The following is a 21925-nucleotide window of genomic DNA, read 5'->3' on the forward strand; positions in this document are numbered from 1 at the left end:
CACCAAGCTGGCAGGAATAGCCAACACTCCAGAAGATAGGCTAAAGATATAGAAGGATCTTGACAATATTGAACATTGGGCACTATCTAATGAAATGAAATTCAATGGTGAAAAGAGAAAGTTTCTATATTTAGGCAACAAAAACAAAATGCACAGGTACAGTATAGGTGGTACCTTGCTCAACAGTTGTAACTGTGAGAGGGATCTTGGAGTCCTAGTGGACAACCATTTAAATATGAGCCAGCAGTGTGCAGCAGCTGCCAAAAAAAGCCAACACAGTTCTAGGCTGCATAAACAGAGGGATAGAATCAAGATCATGTGAAGTATTAATACCACTTTATGCTGCCTTTATGCGGCCACACTTGGAATACCGCATTTAGTTTTTGTCACTACGATGTAGAAAAGATGTGGAGACTCTAGAAAGAGTGCAGAGAAGAGCAACAAAGATGATTAGGGGACTCGAGACTAAAACATATGAAGAACGGTTGCAGGAACTGGGTATGTCTAGTTTAATAGAAAGAAGGACTAGGGGAGACATGATAGCAGTGTTCCAATAACTTAGGGGTTGCCACAAAGAAAAGAGAATCCAACTATTCTCCAAGGCACCTGAGAGTAGAACAAGAAGCAATGGGTAGAAACTAATCAAGGAGAGAAGCAACTTAGAACTGAGGAGAAATTTCCTGACAGTTAGAACAATTAATCAGTGGAACAGCTTGCCTCCAGAAGTTGTGAATGCCCCAACACTGGAAGTCTTTAAGAAGATATTGGATAGCCATTTGTATAAGTTTCCTGCCTAGGCAGGGGGTTGGACTAGAAGACCTCCAAGGTCCCTTCCAACTCTGCTATTGTATTGTATTATATTGTAATTTTAGGTACCATGTTTTCAAGTTTGGTTCCACCACAATATCGCGAAGACCTTAAGCGCGGAGACATAAGCGCGAAGGTCTTTTCAGCGCTGTCATAATCGCTGAAGCTAACTCGACCTTATCGCGGAGACTTAAGGGCGTAGGGCAAATCCGCGCCTTTCCAAATGTAATGGTAGTTTAAAGTGAATGCTTCAGTGACGTTTGTTTAAAGCGCGGCTTGCTTCAGTGACGTTTCAAGGTTTATTTAAATATTTAAATGCTTCAGTGATGGTTGCTACATTTGTGTAAAGGTTTTTTTAAAGTGAATGCTACGTTTATTTAAAGCGCGGCTGGCTTGCTTGGCTGGCTTGCTTCAGGGACGTTTCAAGCTTTATTTAAATATTTAAATGCTTCAGTGATTGTTGCTACGTTTGTGTAAAGTTGTGGCTTGCTTCAGGGACGTTTCAAGCTTTATTTAAATATTTAAATAAAGCTTGAAACGTCCCTGAAGCAAGCCGCAACTTTACACAAACGTAGCAACAATCACTGAAGCATTTAAATATTTAAATAAAGCTTGAAACGTCACTGAAGCAAGCCAGCCAAGCCGCGCTTTAAATAAACGTAGCATTCACTTAAAAAAAACATTTAAACAAACGTAGCATTTCGCGCTGCCGTCGTCGCCCTGATATCGACGCGGTAATGTGGGCACGCTAATGACTAAGCGTGGTTGTCCACGCGTATTTGTCGGCGCTGTTTTGTCTAGCGCGGTTTTGACATGCCACGTTCAAGTTTCACCCCTGATACAATTATCTTCTATATTCCAGCACCTTTGGTCTAAAAACTAGTGAAAGATACAAATAAAAAAGCAGAGCAGTGGAATGAATACATGTTGCAGTAATGCACACAATTAGTTTAGAATAGTTCTGCTATATAAGGGTGCCCACAATGAGACTCTCAGTATCATAAACTTAGAATTAAGTATATACTCCTGATATTTTACCAAATGCAACAAAACAATGTGATACATATCTTTTTGAATTGTCATTTTTCAAAAACAGTTTTTACAATAGAATGTCGTCTTGGCCATTCCTTTAATAGTCATTAAAATATTTCATTTTGCCTATTTTCTAACAAACTAAGCAGTCTTCTCCTTACAGCAGTTTTGCTAGATATTTTAAAAATATATCTCAAAGCAAGTCCTTCTTTGATATGTGTCTTGATATCAGTAGAAACTACAGAAAAACAACTGAAGAAAGATAAAGCTAAAATAACATGTATTGCAAGAACATTATCAAGATTGAAAGATAAACTTACCTACTAATCATTTATTTATATTTAATTTTAAAAAAAATATAAAAATAAATTCCAATACTATTCATTTCAATTAATCTGTACTGTCAGAAGTGATACTTGATGCTTATTTCTCACAAATTACCATAACTGTTTTGGTCACTTTATCAAGTGTGTTTTAATGTAACATCCTTTTTACTCTTTACAGAATCCAAGGAATTTCTTTTCTAAATAAAAATATCAATTATAAAATTATAACTTTGATAAACAGAACATGAAATATTCACAAGGGACAGAATTTGGTTGGAGCCAACCATTCAAATATTCAATGCTTAATGAAGTAATTTATTAAGGACCAGGTACTATATAAAACAATTATCCTGCACAGCTGAAATCCAGGACAACTGATATCTGAAAATTAGCAGTCATGATCCAACAGCATCCCATGGTGGTACAATAGAAACTTATAAATAGATCCAGTTTAGATCTACTACACCTGGGTGTAAAATCTCTATACAGGTCACATTTTGTTGCAAAGAACCCCACCTTGAGTATTGTGTCCAAAAATGTGCAATACATTCTAGGAAAGATTCAGAAAAACTAGAGCAGTTATTGAGAATTATAATGATATTTCATCTTGAATAAACACTATTGAGATTGGATTCAATTATCTCAAAGGATGTTGCACAGAAAATCAAAACCATATCTTCATTCCAGTGTTTTTCAACCACTGTGCCGTGGCACACTAGTGTGCCGTGACATAGTGTAAGGTGTGCCGTGGGAGAATTACTTTATATATAGTCAATATAGGCACAGAGTTAAAAATTTTTAACATTTTCTAATGGTGGTGTGCCTGGTGATTTTTTTCATGAAAAAAGTGTGCCTTTGCACAAAAAAGGTTGAAAAACACTGCTTTATTCTACAAGATATAAATTAATTATAGGATCAGAGATTCTTGTTCAAATAGTAGGAAAGTATATTGTGTCAAGAAGAGTAATTTAGCAGTGGAATTGATGCTACCTTTCTGGATGTTTTCAAGTGAAGCTCTACAAATTATTTAATACAGATTCCTCCACGCAGTAGGTGATTCTAAACATTCCCTTCTAATTCTATAATCTAAATGTGCTTTAAATAAGAAAGCACATTTTGTGGCCCACGTCCTGTTTCTTTGAATAGATACCATCAATCAAAAATATATTTGTCTATTTTTAATGAAATCTACTAAAAATAAACTGCTATCAATATTTACATGTATAAAGATTATATTCAAATAATTGGAACAAATTTTGCTTTTGCTAGAAAAATAATTATTAAAATGGATTTCTGCTCAGAATCCTCCAGTTGAGCAAAAAGAAGAATATGATAAAGTGAGGCAGATACATATAAACTATATAGACAATGAATGGAAGAGGCATACGTAAATGCCTCTTTCAAGGTAATTTTACCACCATTGTGCATTATTCTTCATCTTTTAAGTAAAACAATTTGAAAGAGCTATGTAAAGACATTTTTTATTATATACATATAGTTGCAAAGATCCAACACATTTAAAATACAATCTTTACATATATCCTGCTAGGTCATACTGAATCTAAGGAATCTTTTTTTCATTTCCTAATGATTTTGTTTTAAAGGCTAAAACACATTGATTTGTTACTTCAGGATAGAATATTATTTGGGTTTCCAAATATAAATATCTGAGTTGTATCAACTTTTTTAAAATCATAAAAATTTCCAAGTACAAAGGAATTGTACATAAATGGTCATACCTTTCTCTCCTTGTCTTTTCTAATTTGTCTTTCAATATCATAATTTCTTTTTTGAGAGCAAGTTGTTGGACCTCTGCATCACGGAATTCCTTCTTCAGATTTTTTAATTCATTAGAATGTATTACTTCTCGTTTAGACAGTTCTTCTTCATAAAAAACAATTTTCTTTTCCAAGTCAGCTTTTAATTTTGTTATTTCCTGCTGATGTTCTGTGCTGCTCACCCCTGGAGACCAACCAATTTGCTTCTGCTACAAAAAAGGGACATTTCAAAATTAGTTTTTATGATCTGGAAAATTCTGACATACAGTATAAATAGGAATAATTCATCCTTGAAGGTGAAAAAAATGAAAATGAAATTGGTTGACACTGATTTTAAAATAAAATTTAATAAACTGCATTTCACTGGATTGCTTTTGTTCCTCAACTGAACTTCCTCTTTGATAAATGCATAACAAATTATGAACTTAATTATCCATTCTTTCAACATTAACAATAGGAAATAGACCACTGCAAAATAGTTCCTACTATAGGATTCCAATGGATGTACAGAATCTAGGTCATTACCATTCTGCTGGGAGGGCAGGGGTGTTTCATGACTTCTTGGGTCATTGTTTCAGTTATTTCCTTACCAAAGACCTCATTCCTCAATGATAGATTTCTATACATTTTAATTTGCCTTCCATTTAAAGACATTCAAAATAAGCTATTGTAAATTATAATAACTTGTAAGTCTCATACCCCTACATCAGACAAAGGCACTCACACGCTTTAAAATGGTAAAACCAATAAACACTAACCTTTAGTCCTTCTAATTCATTTTCCAGCTGCTTAGAATATTGCTCACTTCTCTCACGCAGCTTTCTGTCCTTGGATGCCTCAGCAGCTGCAGCTTCAGCATGAACTTCCAGCTACAAATATAATTTTAAAATCATAAACATTCATTTTAGCACTGCTATTCCTTACTAATGTACCAGAAACTTCTGGATTCATCTACATATATAATTCTATCATAATGATGATATCAATAAGTATATTTAGAAGATTAAAAATGAATTGCAGAGTCTGTTATTTACCAATTACCATTGTTTAATAAACTAAAAGACAAACACATTAATTTAAGTTTAAGTGAACTTTCTTGTGTAATACTATCCCTAAGGTAAATTTTTGAAATTTTTAAAAAAATTGACAGACAGATAGATGGATGGATGGACAAATGAAACTTACTTCTTTCTTTATTCTGTCTGTTCTACGTAATTCTTGCTTCAAGCTTTCTGCCTTTTGCATTACCACTTCCATCTCTTCTTCTTTATCTCTAACTTGGCGGGTAAGCTTTTGTTTTTGTGAATGCAATTCCGTAAGTCGCTCATTCATTTCAGAGAATTCCTGCATGGCCAGTTTCCGTTGGCTATGTGCATCTTTCAGTTCTTTGGTTTGTGCCTTTAACCTCTCATTGGAGTCAAGCAGTTCCTGCAATCAGAAACAAAATATGACATATCCTTAAATATTAGCTTTCAATCACTAAATAGGGTTAAAACAAGTAAGACATACAATTTGCAGAAAATAAAAAGATAAGTAGAAAAGAAGTTAAAAATGAAAAGCTACATCCATTGAAACTTTAAAACTAAGGGAAAAAACAGAACCAGATATTGATGGCAAAACACTTGAATAAGGTCTTTTTACCTCATAAACCACCTCCAGGCCGGACTTACTTGCTAAAACCAAGTTTTAATACCTTTCTAGAAGGCCAAAAAGGATGGGAACAATTCTCACATCTGGTGATAAGAGTGTTCCACAGAGTTGGGATCACAGCATAATAGGTCCTTCTTGACCCCACTCACCAAAATTCCTTAGCAGATGAGGTCTGCAGCAGGTCTCTTCTGCTGCTGTAAACAGAGCAGACTAATCCCATTGGGGTGAGATGGGCTCCTCAGATACCCTGGATCCATACATTAGGGCTTTAAAGGTAATAATCGAAGCTTGAACTGGACCCAGAAGCAAAATGGTGTCCAATGCAGCTTGTGCAACAGCCGTGTTATACATTACACTATAGGGCCCTAGAAATGTGTGTGCCTTTCATTCTGCATCAGCTGTAGTTTCTGGATACTCTTCAAGGGTAGCCCATAGGGCATTGCAGTAATCCAACCAAGAGATGACTAGGGCATGAGTGATCATATGCAGGACCTCACAATCCAGATAAGGGTGCAACAGGCACACAACATGAAACTGTGCAAAGTCCCTCCTAGCCACGATTGCCATTTGCTCTTTGATCAGGAATCGTGAGTCCAGGAGTACCCCAGATTGTGTACTGGGTCTGTCTGCATCCCCATCCAGAACTAAAGATGATAAATAACCAGATCCTGAGGACTCCAGCACCCCCGTCCACTTCATCTTGCCAGAATTCAGTTGAAGCCTGTTATCCCTCATCTAGGTCTCTACAGTCAACAGGCACTGAGAAAGGACAGACACAGCATTGCTCGGATCACTTTTTAAAATAAAGAATAAGCTAACATAGTAACGTCTATGAAAACACAAGCAATAGTGTATGGCCATAAAAAATTCCATTAGCAACATGCCTCTATTTAATCCCTAACATTCTATATATTATATGAAGTTCAGATTTATCTTTTCCCAAGAAGAAGACAGCAAAGGATGTAGGTTTATTTTTTACTATCTGTTTTTATGTTGATACAGAAAAGAAAGCAATTCTAATTTTTATTCTGCACTAAGGAGTTAGATGTTATAAGTCAAAGAACCTTGCTTTCTGATTTAATCACATATACATGTTGCTACTTGTTGTTAGTGAGCAAATTTTTGTGTGACTTTCTACCTATCATCAAACAACATTCAGCATCTAATATACATTTAGTTAATATAAACATGGACATTAACATAGGTGACTGCTTCTTTCTATTATCTTAGAACACCTAACCAATTTAAGTATTTATTATAATTAATCATACACAATAATGGATTGTAGATTAATTTAAATTACTTTCAAATGTTTTATCACAGATTTTTATGGTGGTTTTTACTAGATAATTTAACCTTCAAAGTTAATTTTCAGATTACAAAATTCAAATATTCTCCTTTCTCTCTGTGCATTCATACACAAATACAGGATGTCTGAATGTTATTTATGTCACTAATCCCAAACTTTGTATATGTTACTTTAGAATAGAATAGAATAGAATTCTTTATTGGCCAAGTGTGATTGGACACACAAGGTATTTTACCTTTGGTGCATATGCTCTCAGTGTACAAGACAAGATACATTTGTCAAGAATCTTAAGGTATAGTTGGTATAGTTCTTCCATGATCTACCCCATAATGAACAATCTTACCTGAGTTTAAGAAAGCTTTCTGTATAAATATAGCAGTGAACTTCTGAAGTGGTTTAAAATGTGGAATCAATCATACAGAACTGCTCATGTAGTAACATTTGTAACTATTTTTAATAATAATCATTTTAGAAATACTATCAAATGCAGATAGATAAAGTCATATGGCCAAATCATTTTGATGTTTGATGTTAAGATGATTGAATAGAGAGGTGAAGTAGTCTAAAACTAAAATAGAAATAAAAAATGTTGATTGGATTGTTTATACCTTATTAAGATCATCCCGCTCTTGCTTTAGTGCTTTTACTTGCTTCTCATAAGTTTTGATGTGTCTGGTAGCATCTTCTAAATCTCTTTGTGCAGAACTGGCTTCTTCAAGTTGCTGCTCTAATTGCCCAGAATCTATAAGAGAAAATTACTGAGAAATATAAAACACTAAAATAGAAGTCTTACTGCTACTTCTCACAACAGAAGAGTTGATGTTTAGATACTATTTGTCAGTTTGTATATGTGAAGTGTTGACTATGGTAGCAGGACTTTCTGCCAGTTAAAATGAGAGGTAAGTGATCCTGCCTCCATTTCTTCTTCAAATTGTGTCTTCTGGAAAATGAGCTCCAGACTAAGGTTAGGGATTAGTGTGGGGTCTGTGGTCAATTTTGCTAATTTTAGATTTTCTCTTCCTAGATCAGAGAATTCCCTACAATGTCATGGTGAGAATTTCACCTCTGTATTATTTTATAGAAATGGGATACTGTTTCCTGGGGAGCTTAGCATTGTTAAAAATAATTATAAAGTTTTAATTTAAAAACTCCAAGTTGATCACAATTTTCTTTCTTCATAAATCAATTAAAAACAAAATAGTAACTTCCTATTAAATAAAGGCCTTTTTAAACGGGAATGTCCAAATTTCGTGGAAGGTCATTAATACAGGGTATGAGATGGCCTTCCCTAGGTAGGTGGTTACAGATCCTAGGTGTACGAAGCCTCTAAAGATAAAATGTAAACATATCCTAGTTAATGCCATTGGTAATTCTAGTGGGAGACATATTTTTCTGATATATCTTGTGTGCATAATAATATGAGTAATCTGAATTAAAAAAACACTGTATTAGTTGTCAAAAGACCCACAGACTTAACAGGAACCAATATCATTACACCCTGAATCCACTTGTTATAAAATGAGACATTAACTGTGACAAATGCCCACCAGAATAAGAAATTCATTTCTCACTCTGAAATATCTATTCCAGTGTTTTTCAACCACTGTGCCGTGGCACACTAGTGTGCCGTGACATAGTGTAAGGTGTGCCGTGGGAGAATTACTTTATATATAGTCAATATAGGCACAGAGTTAAATTTTTTTAACATTTTCTAATGGTGGTGTGCCTCGTGATTTTTTTCATGAAAAAAGTGTGCCTTTGCACAAAAAAGGTTGAAAAACACTGATCTATTCTATACTGATGAGAAATAAAACTGAATAGAAAAAAATAAAGAATTTCTACCTAGAAGAAACCATATGGGGGCCCTTATGCTTTCTTAACATTTTCTTTATTATTTTTGGTACAATATCAACTCATGGGTGTTGTCTTTAGAACCCCCCCCCCCACATAAAATCAAGTTAATATCTGTGTTTGGCTGGTTGTGCAATTTTGCCTCCATCTTACTTATTTCTGTTAATTCAGAATAGGAACAGAGGACAGATGACAGAGCTATGAAAACATGAGCATGCTGAATATGCAGAGATAATAACTGGGATTAACAGGAAATAACATAACCAGGAATAAATAAGATCTTTGAAGTCACCATGTTGAAACAATAGAACCCACAATATTTAGTTTTAAAATTGATAAACTTAATTCTAAATAAATAAGGAAAAACATTCAAATCTCTACAAATAAACTTTGAATTCAGATTTTAAATACCCTTGACTAAGTAAACATGAAATTCTTATCTGAAACGGTTAATTTCATGATATTCATCTTCATGAAATTCAGAATCACAAGTTGTAATGCAGGTAATGCTATTATTTTCTCTTAAGAAAAATGTAATAAGATATATTGCATAACATTTACACATAGCAGTTAGGGGAGATACTGTCTAAGCCAAAAGCTTTGGTGTATAATTTAGTAAATTAAACAGAAGGGTGCTTAGTTTTTTGTGTGCATGTTCTTAAAATCATCAGAAGTGTTGCCTTACTCAAGACAAAATTTTGTAGTTCACATCTTATTATACATAGTTGACTTTAATTACTCCTAATTAAAGGAAGGTAAATTAAATAATTAAAACTCTAATTCAATGTAATATTTATTACATTTATGTTATTATTTCTGAAACTGCAAAAGAAATCTACTCCCCAAGTTTTTATTTTTAAAACAAATTAGCAGTCACTTAAAAGAAATAAAGGATGCACACAGAATATTAATCATTCATTTTCATTATGTATAGTATCTTGAGTCTACTTTATCCTAAAGCGTCCATTTGTTTTTGCTTCAGACATATTGCCAAGATGCTGACAGAGCATTTTCTGGGGAACAAGAAATAATATAGACGAAGCTATTTGAAATTTCAAATAGAACAAATTCTAGGTTTTTTTTTACTGTGTTGTTCATAAAAATATGGGAATATTTCAACTGCATTTCAAAATGTTTAGTCTTACAGTCTACAGACAGCAGAGTGCAGAGCAGCAGAGATCTTGGAGTTCAGGCAGGCAAGAGTGATTGTGGCTGGGACTGAAATTTGGGAGAAAAAAGGTGAGTGGAGTAAATTGGAGCAGAAAGGGATATCAAGACTGGAATGACTTGAATTGGGACAAGTACTTGCTTAACAATCCACAATTCTCAGTTAATGATGACAGCAGATATTCCCTTAAAATTTAAGAGAATTCCCCCTTCCCTTAAAAATATAGATCTATAGTCTCGAAGTGCTCCTTGATGCCACAGTTGTTACAGTGCATTTACAGTGCATCTACTGTAAGAACTGTAATTTTTCTATAGCTATTTGGATCTGGCAATGAATACCAAAGCCTTGGCTAAATCACTGTTAGATTATAAAGTGTCTATGTAAGACTACTCTTGAAGAATGCCTGGAATCTCTGTCATGCAAAATAGAGCAGCTAAGGTGATGACACTAAGACAGATTGATTTTATGCCTTCCAGGCAGACTGGATTCTTGGCAACTGCATGGACAATGCACTTTTCTTGGCAACATTTTTTGGAAGTAGTTTGCCATTGCCTTCTTCACAGAGCTAAGAGAAAGTGATTGACTGAAAGTTACTTAGTTGGCTTTGTGCCTATGGCATGGCAGGCAATAACTCACAATTTCTGGCCTTTAATCACTATACCAAACTGGCACTGTCATTAGCAACACCTGCACAATGAAAATAGTTCTGGGCACTACTACAGATACTAAGTAATCAGAAATCTGTAGAACCTTTTTCCAATTAGCAACTTGGAAGGTTGCTAAAAAGGCTTATTGCTTAAGAGCTTATTGCTCTTAATAAAATCTATTAGTCAATAAATGTACAATCATATTTATGAGTTCTGATACTATCTTCCACAAAAATATTAAGATCATACTATGTTAATTTTGATAAATTAATATAGGGATAATTCAGGAGTTTTTGATTTTCAAATCCCTCAAAATCTCAGGGCCTGAATATCTGAGTGACAGCTATGAAACTATATTAGAAGCTCACTTCGCAAGAGAGGCCTTTTTCTTGTACAATGACCAACTTATGGGATGCATTCCCTTAGAAGATACACTTAATCTTCATTTTTTATGGGTTAAAAAGGAATTCTTAATCTTTCTTTTCATCCAAGCCCTTTAAATTATTTTGATTGTTTTAAATATTATTTTTTGAGTTTTGAAATCCAAACTTTAAAGGTTTGAATCTGAACTTTAGATGAAGTTGGTTAAAAGATAATGGAAGAATGTGCAGAGGCAGCTCCTTTACTTTTCCCCTCTACAGACTTGGGTGATACTCTCACCCAAAATATTAGGCTTGAAATATTCTAGATATGCTATTATGAAAATGGAAAACTCTATATATGGAAATCACAGGGAACAGAATTAAGGATCAGAAACTCTACTTTGTAACTGTGACTAGGATATTTGATGGATTTATAAAATCTCCCTTTACAGCTAGCAATTATTACATGCTTTATTATAGTGACTTGTGTAATAAGATTTCTCATCTATCTTTTTGCCATTAGTGAATTCCAATATCACCTAGAATCTTTACTTTTATAAGAGCAGAAAATAAAAGAACAAACAATACACTCCATGTTTTTATTCAAGGCAGCAAATTAACCATGCCCTCTTGTTATCATCTTATTTGCTAACCTGGACATATTCTAGTAATTGTGGCACTCTCATTTTTTCATTTTGGTTATCCCTTTCTCTACCATTTTTGAGATAGGAGTACTAATCTGAACACAGAATCTAAATGAAATGTAAATGGTATTACATTAATTCAGCAAAGAAGTCACCATTACCATACTCAAATATAAAACAAGCCCAAGTCCTGCAGTGATATATTATTGTGATAAAGGGGCTATCTTTGTAGGGACAGTAAAGAATGCTGGAGGGTGTGCCAAAAATATCCAAGCAGAACAAGCCATGGCATTAAAATTATCCCAGATACTCATAAGCACCTATATCAGATAGCAGCTATTTAGCAATAGCACTTAGACTTATATATCACTTCACAGTGCTTTACAGCCTGTCTCAGCATATTGTCCCCAACAATCTGGGTCTCCATTTTATCAACTTCAGAAGGATGGAAGGCTAAGTCCACCTTGGGCTGGTCAGAATTGAACTCCTGACAGTTGGCAGAATTAGCCTGGAATACTGCATTTTAATCACTGTGCCACCATATAGAAAGTTGCTAGAAATACATAATCGTTTTACTGTCTATTTATTTATTGCATTTATATGCCACCCATCTTGCCATCAAGAGATTCTGGCAAAAATGGGATTCAATAGGAAGTTCTCCAGCTGAGCAGACGTGAGGGATGTGAGCTCTGAAAAGCCTCATATGAACCCTGTCTGACAAAGCAACTCCAGGGATCCTTTTTTCGATCAGAACCCCCCTCGAGGGGGGGGGCGAAGAAGGGGTAGCATCTTATCAGACCCAGGGGGAGGCAACAGGTCCCTCGCAGATCAGAGATTTGCTCTCTGAATTGGAGTAGGGGCGGCAACATGGCTGCACAAGGAGCTGGCTTCCAGCCAAAGCAACTGAATAGGAGGGTGAACTCAAGATGAAAGACAGGTAAAAAATTCATTTAACCCACAGTCATAAATCAAAACTTGGAAAAGGCAAAGAATCTTGAGAGTACAAATAATATTAATAGACAGATCTGGATTTTGGTAAAAGGAAAGAAAGAAAGGAAAATGGAGGGTTGAAACACTACCCCCGCCCCTCCAAAAAGACATTTGTTTGAAACAATTCGGACAGAAAGGGAGAAAGCAGTGAAGTGACAAATCCACTCAAATTCAAACTCTAAATTTGGTTTTGAATTTGAAATAGAAACCAAACATTCTGAAGGAATTACTTCATCCGAATGTCTTCCAACTAATATATCTTAAGCAACTCTAATTAATAAGAGGTGGAATGCAACAAGGGAGAAAGATAAAAAAAAAGGACTATTTTCTCACTGACAACTGATAACCTAATCTTGCCTGTGCGGGAAGTTTTAATTAACCAACTCCCATAAATCAGAACTTGGAAAAACAGGACGTGAAAGAAACATACCTGGGTTTGGCTGTATGCAAGTGTGTTCCAATTTATATATTTTGAGCAACTGTGGCCAATGAGAGGTGGAGAGTGGCAAGGGGAAAAATAATAACAAGGTCAAGAGCTGGGAAAATACGAAGTTTTTTTCTTTTTTTCTGCAAAAGATCAACATGGCTCCAGCTTCTCTTCCATTTTCATATTAGTTGAATTAGCTAAATTTAAGGTCAACCAGAACTTTGAAATAAGATCTGTACAACTAACTGCAATTTTGGAACTGGACATTAAGGAAGAACAAAAGTCCAAATTGGCTCCCATCATTCTCCACAGCAGTTGAATTAGAAAAATTCAAGGTGGACCAGAACTCTGAAAGAAGAACTGTATAATTAACTGTAACTTTGGAACTAGACATTATGGAAAGGTGGGAATTTGAAGAACTACGTGAAATTATAAAAAATATTCATAAATCATTAAAATCAAGGTTAAATAGAATTCTAAATTCAGAGAAGCAGGTATTTAAAGAAGAAGGGAAGGAAGAAGGGGGGAGATAATGAAGGGTAGAAATGGTTGGAAATAAAAAGCAGACAAAAAACTCCATTGGGTTTGGCAGTGGTATAGGGAAAATTGAAAAGGATGGATGTGTCCCAACGAAAGAAAATAAAAAGCAGACAAAAGATGTTTCAGTGATTCACAGTGGCATAAGGAAAATTGAAGAAGGAGATTACGCCCCAACAAAGGGAAATGTAAAAGATTTCTTTGATGGTGGTTTGGGGAAAATTGAAGAGGGTGGACATGTAGAAACAAAGAAAAGGGAGAAGGCAATAATAGAGAAGTGGGACAAAAGACTTACTAGGAACAACTAGAAATTGTTATATGGGAAAATACAAAGCTGAGATAAGGGATCTCTAAATTTGTGACAATAAAATTAAGTCGCTGATTGATTATGATAGTGGAAAGATAATGAAATAAAGGTTAAAATATATGGAATATGGACAAATATGAAATTGATATGGGGTGATTGTAAAGCAGAGGTTTGTGATTCATTTTTATACATGATAATTAAACTGAGTTGCTAATTGATTGAATATGACAATAGAAGGACAATTAAGCATGGGTCAAAATATACGAAACATGGACATATAGAGAACTTCTAAGATGATGAACAAAGTGAGATGTGTACCGCTTGTTATTCTATATATTAGATTAAGGGAATTGTGATGAACATTGAACAATAAGAATTGCCATTTATAGATAATTAAGGGTAACCTAAACCAAAATATGGAAAAATGGAGAGGGAACATGAAATATACTTACAATAGGAAACTAGTGAGATTTAAAGACAGAATCACAAATTGGGGGCGTGTAAGGATGCATAATTATATAAATATAATGATGAAAATAGCTGGGAATTGTAACCAGATCTACATCTCGGTCAAAATAAGGTTGGAGGGAGTGGGGGTTAAAAGCAAAATGACTATATATGTATACTTTTTTTCTCTTTTTTTTAAAAAAGGAGGAAGATATATGTTAAAATTAAATATGTATATTGAAAAGGAATTATAAATACCATCAACATAAAATGGAGCTCGCTCAGAAGCTGAAATACACCAAGTGAATGAGATGAAGAGTGTGAAGTAGAGGGGAGAGGTAAGGAAAGAAGAGAGGGATAGGAGAGAGGGCAAGGGGGAGGAAGAGGAGAAGAGAAAGAAGGAGTAGAAAGGGGAGAGAGGAGAAGGAGAGATGAAGGGAAAGTAGAGAAGAGAAGGGCGACAGAGGGAAGAAAGGAGGTAGGGACGTGGAGGAGAGAGGGAGAAGAAAGTAATGGATAAGGTACAAATATGATGTATGGAGAGCAGAAGAGCCAATAATTGTTTTTGGAAGTTGATGGCAAGATGAAATGATGTAAACATGTTGACTATGTAATAGTACACATGTGGTTATATGTTATGAAAATGAAAAATTAAAAAAATAATATATAAAAAAGAGACTCTGGCAAAAATGGCAAAAGCATCATTTCATAGTGTGTGGGAGAAAGGTAATGGTAAATCACTCTTGTATTTTAGCAAGCAAATCACATTGAGAGACAAGATCAAATGACTTGCAATGTAGTGCTGATGATGGGCCTCTTATGCTGAGAAGCTCTTAACATGCTACTGAGGAATATAATCAAAGGGGTTTTTTTGAGCAACAATGGGCTTTATGATACAACTAAGTTAAAACGTTTTGGCTACTGCTATGCAGGGAAAGAAAATCTGCAGTTGCCAAAACTGAAATACAGTGGGAACATGGAATGTGAAAGATGAACTGGAAAAGCTTAATATCGTGACAGATTAAACGAACTGGCTACACATTGATATCTTACGCATCACTGAATTGAAAAGAACGAAAACTGGATATTTTCAGTCAGAAGATCATACTGCTTACTACCCAGGACACAAAAAACCAAAAAGGATAGTGTTGCTTTCATTATTAGAAAGGCTATATAGCAAAGACAGTATTTAGGTACAATATATTTAGGTAAATGCAGTCAGTTGACAAAATCAATTGCAGGACAGCCTTCAGTTATCAGCGTTTATGCTCCAACCACTAATGTAGAAAAATATGAAGTTGACTAATTTAATGGCCAAATCTCTCTCTCTCTCTCTCTCTCTCTATAAATGGCTGTGTGTGTGTGTGTGTGTGTGTGTGTGTGTGTGTGTGTGTGTGTGTGTGTGTTCCAGCATTAACTCTGGAATACCTCAAGCAATTTCAACCAAACTTGGTACACAATACAATACAATAGCAGAGTTGGAAGGGACCTTGGAGGTCTTCTAGTCCAACCCCCTGCCTAGGCAGGAAACCCTATACCATTTCAGACAAATGGCTATCCAACATCTTCTTAAAGACTTCCATTGTGGGGCATTCACATTTTCTGGAGACAAACTGTTCCACTGATTAATTGTTCTAACTGTCAGGAAATTTCTCCTCAGTTCTAAGTTGCTTCTCTTTGTTTAGTTTCCACCCATTGCTTCTTGTTCTACCCTCAGGTGCCTTGGAGAATAGTTTGACTCCCTCTTCTTTGTGGCAACTCCTGAGATATTGGAACACTGCTATCTTGTCTCCCCTAGTCCTTCTTTTCATTAAACTAGACATACCCAGTTCCTGCAACCATTTTTCATATGTTTTAGCCTACAGTCCCCTAATCATCTTAGTTGCTCTTCTCTGCACTCTTTCTAGAGTCTCCACATCTATTTTACATCGTGGTGACCAAAACTGGATGCAGTATTCCAAGTGTGGCCTTACCAAGGCATTATAAAGTGGTATTAACACTTCATGTGATCTTGATTCTATCCCTCTCTTTATGCAGCCTAGAAGCAGTCGATAAGTAAGGTTTGTCTGTTGACATTATACATTGGATTATAAATGTAAAGTTGAAACATTTGTGAAGGAAATTGTTGCATGTTTGAGCAGAAAACTAGAATTTTTTTCCAATATTAAATATTGGTACTTACCAGTTACTTGTTTTCTCAATGTTTCAATTTCATCCTTCAGGCTTTTAATTTCTAAATCTTTGCTTGCTGTTAATGGACCATCTACGGTTGAATAATGTAGGGCCTGGATTGTTTGTGTGGACTCTTTAAAAAAGCAAGTAAGATATAAGAAACTGTATTCAAAATTTTCAATCCATACATTTTGGCATTTCAATATATGGTATTCACTTGGGTAATATGGTGCCCAAGTATCTGTGGCCTGACAATTTTTGGACCTGATAGATTTTATAGAATCTTATAAAGATTCTATAAAACTTTCTGTCATGCCAAACCTTTGAACTTCTATAAGGAACTGACCTTCACTTTCTTCTAGCGATCAAGAACAGTAAGAAAATAAATCTTTTACTATTACACTGATCCTATTTTTTAAAAACAGTACATTAGCTAATTTACCAAGTGATGGCATTTGTGCTAAGCGTAGTTGCTTTTCTGTAACTACTGTCCAACAGGTAGATAAATTGTAGAAAAACAACTAACTGCAGCCACATAGTGCTCACTGATGATGGTGGAGGCAAATCTTCCTGAATGGATACCACTATTTGCCAATCATAGAGGGAAAATTCACTGCTTACTAGCATTTACCACCATGGCACTGAGCCATGGTGGTGCAGTGGTTAGAGTGCAGTACTGCAGGCTACTTCAGCTAACTGCCGGCTGACTGCAATGTGGCAGTTCAAATTTCACTAGACTCAAGGTTGATTCAGCCTTCCATACTTTTGAGATAGAAAATGAGAACCCAAATTGTTGGGAGAAATATGTTGACTCTGTAAACTGCTTAGAGAGGGCTGAAAAGCACTGTAAAGCATAAGCCTAACTGCTATTGCTATTTCAACATAGAAAACCAAATGCTTTAAATCAATCTTAAAAGAGTGATTTGCTGGCAAGAGAAGGGGAAACAGAAAACGTTGAAGCCTCCTATATTGTATCCCTTTGGAAAGCAATGGAAACTAAAATATTATTTTGTTACATTCTTAAGTATCTAAAAAAAGATCAAATTCCATTAAGGGAATAAATGAACAGAACTTCAGGGAAGTCGTGTAAGCTAGATTTTTTCTACAAATCATAAACTAGGCTAAGCAAGTATTCAATACAAATCTCTCCATAATGGGGAATGAAATGTAGACTACAGGTTTTGTTCAATCCAACATTTTAACTTTTTGTGTAACCTACAATGTAAAACTAAGGTGACCAGACGTCCCAATTTTGGCGGGACAGTCACGATTTCTAACAATTTGTCCCGTGTCCCAGGGCGTTTTTAAAAAGTCCCGATTTTCTGGCTTCATGTTGAAAGCCCAATGGATTTGCTTAAGAAATCCTAACCGGGGCAAGACAAAAGACACTCTGTCTAACCTCTCTCTCTGTCTCAGTACTTTCATTGAAGATATTAAAATGTTAAAGCAAGAAAACGGACCCCCCCCCGCCCTTTTACCTCCTTTTATAAGAAAAAATGACCCAGTACCATAGAGCTCCAGGAAATACTTTGGCTAGAGAAGTAGCAACTGTTCCTTCCTGGATTTCCTGGATGGGAGGGGCACGGAGGTTGGAGGTCAGCTCATGTGGGGAAAAATGGTGGCTCCTCATTTTTCTTTGAAAAATATTTCCCTGGGACTAATTTCACCATTTTAATTTGCTCAGTTCTTTGTATTAACATCTACATCATTCTGGATTTACTTACCAGCCTGCCTGCTGGTAAGTGAGCTAGGTTTTTTTCTTTTATTTTTTTAATGTATTTTAAAATAATATTTTATTTATTGTACGTAGGATTTTTTAAAATAGTTTTATTCTGTGTGGATTCTTTTTTTAAATTGTCTTAGACTATTTAAAAAAAGATTCTATCCAAAATAAATTGAAGTGAAACTATTTTTAAAAATTCTATGCACAATACTTTGAAATATATTGTGCATAGAATTTTTAAAAATAGTTTTACTTCATTTATTCTGTGTGGAATAGTTTGAAATGTTTTACTTCAATTTATTCTGTGTGGATTCTTTTTTTAAATTGTCTTAGACTATTTAAAAAAAGATTCTATCCAAAATACAAAATGCCAGCTGCAGTTATTCACTTAAGAACTGTGGCAAGAAAGGTGATATAATGGGTTTAGTGACCAAAGTTACAATGGCATTGAAAAAAGTGACTGATGACCATTTTGCACACTTAGCAACCATTTTCACACTTAGCGACCGTTGCAGCATCCCCATGGTCACGTGATCAAAATTTTGATGTTTGGCAACAGTTACAATTTATATTTGTAAATTGTAGTTATGTTGAAATAAAAAAAATATTACAATACTATTTTTGCATTGTATGAAAATTTTTGTTGCTCCATATAAAATTTTTAATCAACACCCCCCCTCCCCCCCGGTCAAAGGTGTCACTCTTTACCAATCTGAAAATCTGGTCACCTTATGTAAAACTCCTTATGCACATTTTTGTTACCTTGCATAGAAATCCCACCCTCTATCAATTTCACTTCTTAAACTATTTTATGTCCTCAATTTCATATTTAGTCTAACCATCATTACTCAGCAGTTTTCTGTTTTAATTGTCTCACTTGGTTTTTGTTTCTGAATTATTTTTAAATCTTGCATTTCAACATTAAAATGCTCCCATTTGTATGTTTCTTCAAGCTCTTCCATACTGTGTTCTCTGATCCTCCAGAAAAACACTCCAATAAAGCCCTAGAGGTCAATTGTTTTGCAACAACAATTTTCCACATATTCTAAAGTTGTAAGCCATGGACTGGGTTTGACTTCGTTTTAATTTTGCTCAATACATTGTCACTCTTACTTTACTTCTTTTCTTTCTGCAAATGTCTTAACAATACTTCGGCTCTATGTCCGTCTTTGCAATATCAAAATATTAATAATTTCTTGTAATTTCTACTTGTAAAATATATTCTTTTCATCCAAATTATTACTAAGCTGTGACACTGACTATACCACAGTAAATTAATGTCCAGTTATATGCGGAATGTTCTCAAATACTGTTTCTACTGAAAATGTAGTAAAATAAGTCTTTCTACCACATAAATTATGGAATCCAAAATGGACTTAAATAGATAAATCATGTATACTTTATATAGGAATACCTTGAAGTTTTCTGCTAAGTTCCAGCTTTTCTTGCTCTAAACGTCTTATTCGTCTCTCATATGCTTCTGTAGCCAAGGTATCTTCTAGCGTTCTTTGAACATTGGCATCAAGTTCCATTACACGTTGCCCAGCTGCAAATCTTAGAGTACTACGATCCGAAAGGACACTGAAAAGATAGTTATCAGGTTTACAACATTTTAACAGACTGATCTTTATGACTTTCATATTAGGATAATTAAAAGTTCATATATGCATTCCAACAGAAAACTAGAAGCTGTTAGGTCTCTTTATTGTACTTTTTTTTTTGCAAATGTATTCATAAGGCCATCATAAATTGAAATTGAAATCCAACATAACTCAAGTAGAAATCCACTTGGATATTCTAATGAAATCCATTCAAAAGGATTGTCTCTCTTCCCTCTTATTACCCTCCAAATTGACTTGTAATGATCTTCCAAATATCCAGAGTCAATTTTAAATGGCAATAGTCGTAAGGAGGAACAAGAATAGTTTTGCCATCTCTCCCAATTCCAGCAATGAAATAACAATCAGTAGAAAAAAATAACTAAAAATTACTCAGATACTAATACATACTCTTAAAATATCTCCAATTCTGCAGTGATGCTAAAAGTTTTGTGAAGCCTTATGTGTTTTCAATATTTCTGCAAAAATCTGACCTAAAACACAAACTGTTCTGCATACAAATCCTAAAACTAGATAAACAGAACCAAATTAAACAAATGAGTCAAACATATTGTACTTATTCATTGATTTATTGTGGGAAATGATTCAAAGGATGCTCAGTTCTGCACATCAGCCTGGAGGAATTTTAACCCATTCTTCCGTGCAGAAAAATTTCAACCCAGGAATGTTAATATGTTTCCTCTCATGAACTGCCTACCTCAGGTCCTTCAACAATATTTCTACAGGATTAAGGTCAGGATTTGGATTTGGCCATTTCATTTCTTTAGTTCCTAAGGCCTTTAGTTCCTTAGACATCATTCAGGTATTTTTCGGACTATAAGACGCACCATGATTTTGAAGAAATAAATGGAAAAAAAAGTTTTTGCTCTCTGCAGGCCTCCCAAAACCTTTGCACATCTAATTTTTTGGCAAAAAACAAAGGATGTGCAGAGCTTTGAGAGGCTTTTAGCGTGCTTGTGGGGGCAAAAATGAGCAAAAAATGGCCCATTTTTCATAAAAATGGCCCATTTCTTGCAAAAAAAAAAGGGGGGGGCATGCAGAGGGTTTGGGAGGCTTGTAGAGTGCTCCTAGGGGCTGGGGGACAGGAACAAGCAAAACTGACCTGTTTTTTGCTCTTTTTTTCCCCTCTCCAGCCCCCAGGAACACTTTGCAAACCTCCCAAACCCTCTGCACATCAATTTTTGCAAAGGGGGCAGGATGTATTCAGATTTTCACCCTCTTTTTTGGGGGGGGGGAGTTGGGTCTTATACTCCGAAAAATATGGTATAGGCCTTGCTTTTAGTGTGATCTTGGTTGGTCGACTACTCTTAGGGATGGTTACAATGGTGTTGAACTGCCTTCAGTTGTACAAAATCTGCTGACAGTGGACTGGAGAACTCCAAATTCTTTGGAAATACCATAGTTTTATAATCTTTTCCAGCCTGATGAATGTCAACACTTGCTTTTCGAAGATCTGTAGAAATCTCCTTTTTTTCAAATCATGACACACTTCCACATGCCTGTGTTATGAAGATCAGACTTTGACAGTGAATATTCAGAATTCAATTCTTTAAATAAAGCAGGACTTCTGCACTCACACCTGATTACTAGATTTCCATTGATTGAAATACCTGACTATTTTTTCCTTCAAATGAACTGATAATCCTAGATGTTTATAAATTTTGCTACACATTCAATAAACCAATTAAGATTTTGACTCATTTGGTTAATTGGGCTTTCTTTATATAGTTTTAGGGCTAGTATGGAGAACAGATTGTGTTTTACATCATATTTATGCAGACATTTTATAAATTCAAAAAACTTTTAAGCAGCATTGTATATACTGAGATAAAGCAGGTATGGAAATGATCTATGATATAAACTTGCCCAATTGTGTAAGTCCTGGATTCTATCAATCAGAAGCCCTTTCAATATCCAATTGCATATTGAATAAGTATTCTGCAGTGCTACTGCAAAACAACTATTATGTTTATCTCTAGCCATTAAAAAAATCCCTTGCAATTTTGGCCTTTTAATATTTTGCATTCACCTATTATTTTAGGTGGATCGGCATGGTGGCTCAGATACTGGGCTTATAAGCTGGAAAGCCAGCAGCCCAGGTTCGAGACCTGAGCGCCACATGGAGGGAT

General features: G+C 35.1%; 1 protein-coding gene across 9 annotated transcripts in view; it reads right to left on the minus strand.

Annotated features, from left to right (window-relative positions):
• Positions 1 to 21925, minus strand: part of CDC42BPA (CDC42 binding protein kinase alpha) — a 172044-nt gene that overhangs the window by 68192 nt on the left and 81927 nt on the right. For 8 of the 9 annotated variants that reach the window (XM_087717867.1, XM_087717865.1, XM_087717872.1 and 5 more), the window contains exons 10-15: positions 19592 to 19758; positions 16465 to 16587; positions 7511 to 7644; positions 5129 to 5371; positions 4702 to 4812; positions 3905 to 4152 (exon numbers count right to left, since the gene is read on the minus strand). In XM_087717867.1, the coding sequence (XP_087573993.1) occupies positions 3905 to 4152; positions 4702 to 4812; positions 5129 to 5371; positions 7511 to 7644; positions 16465 to 16587; positions 19592 to 19758 (1026 nt within the window). The remainder of the gene's footprint in view (positions 1 to 3904; positions 4153 to 4701; positions 4813 to 5128; positions 5372 to 7510; positions 7645 to 16464; positions 16588 to 19591; positions 19759 to 21925) is intronic. The other variant, XM_087717866.1, reaches the window with a different exon arrangement.

The sequence above is a fragment of the Thamnophis sirtalis genome, unplaced genomic scaffold, assembly GCF_051295495.1.
Source record: "Thamnophis sirtalis isolate CommonGarterSnake01/CBP01778 unplaced genomic scaffold, rThaSir2_p1.2 scaffold_6, whole genome shotgun sequence".
Classification (NCBI taxonomy): domain Eukaryota; kingdom Metazoa; phylum Chordata; class Lepidosauria; order Squamata; family Natricidae; genus Thamnophis; species Thamnophis sirtalis.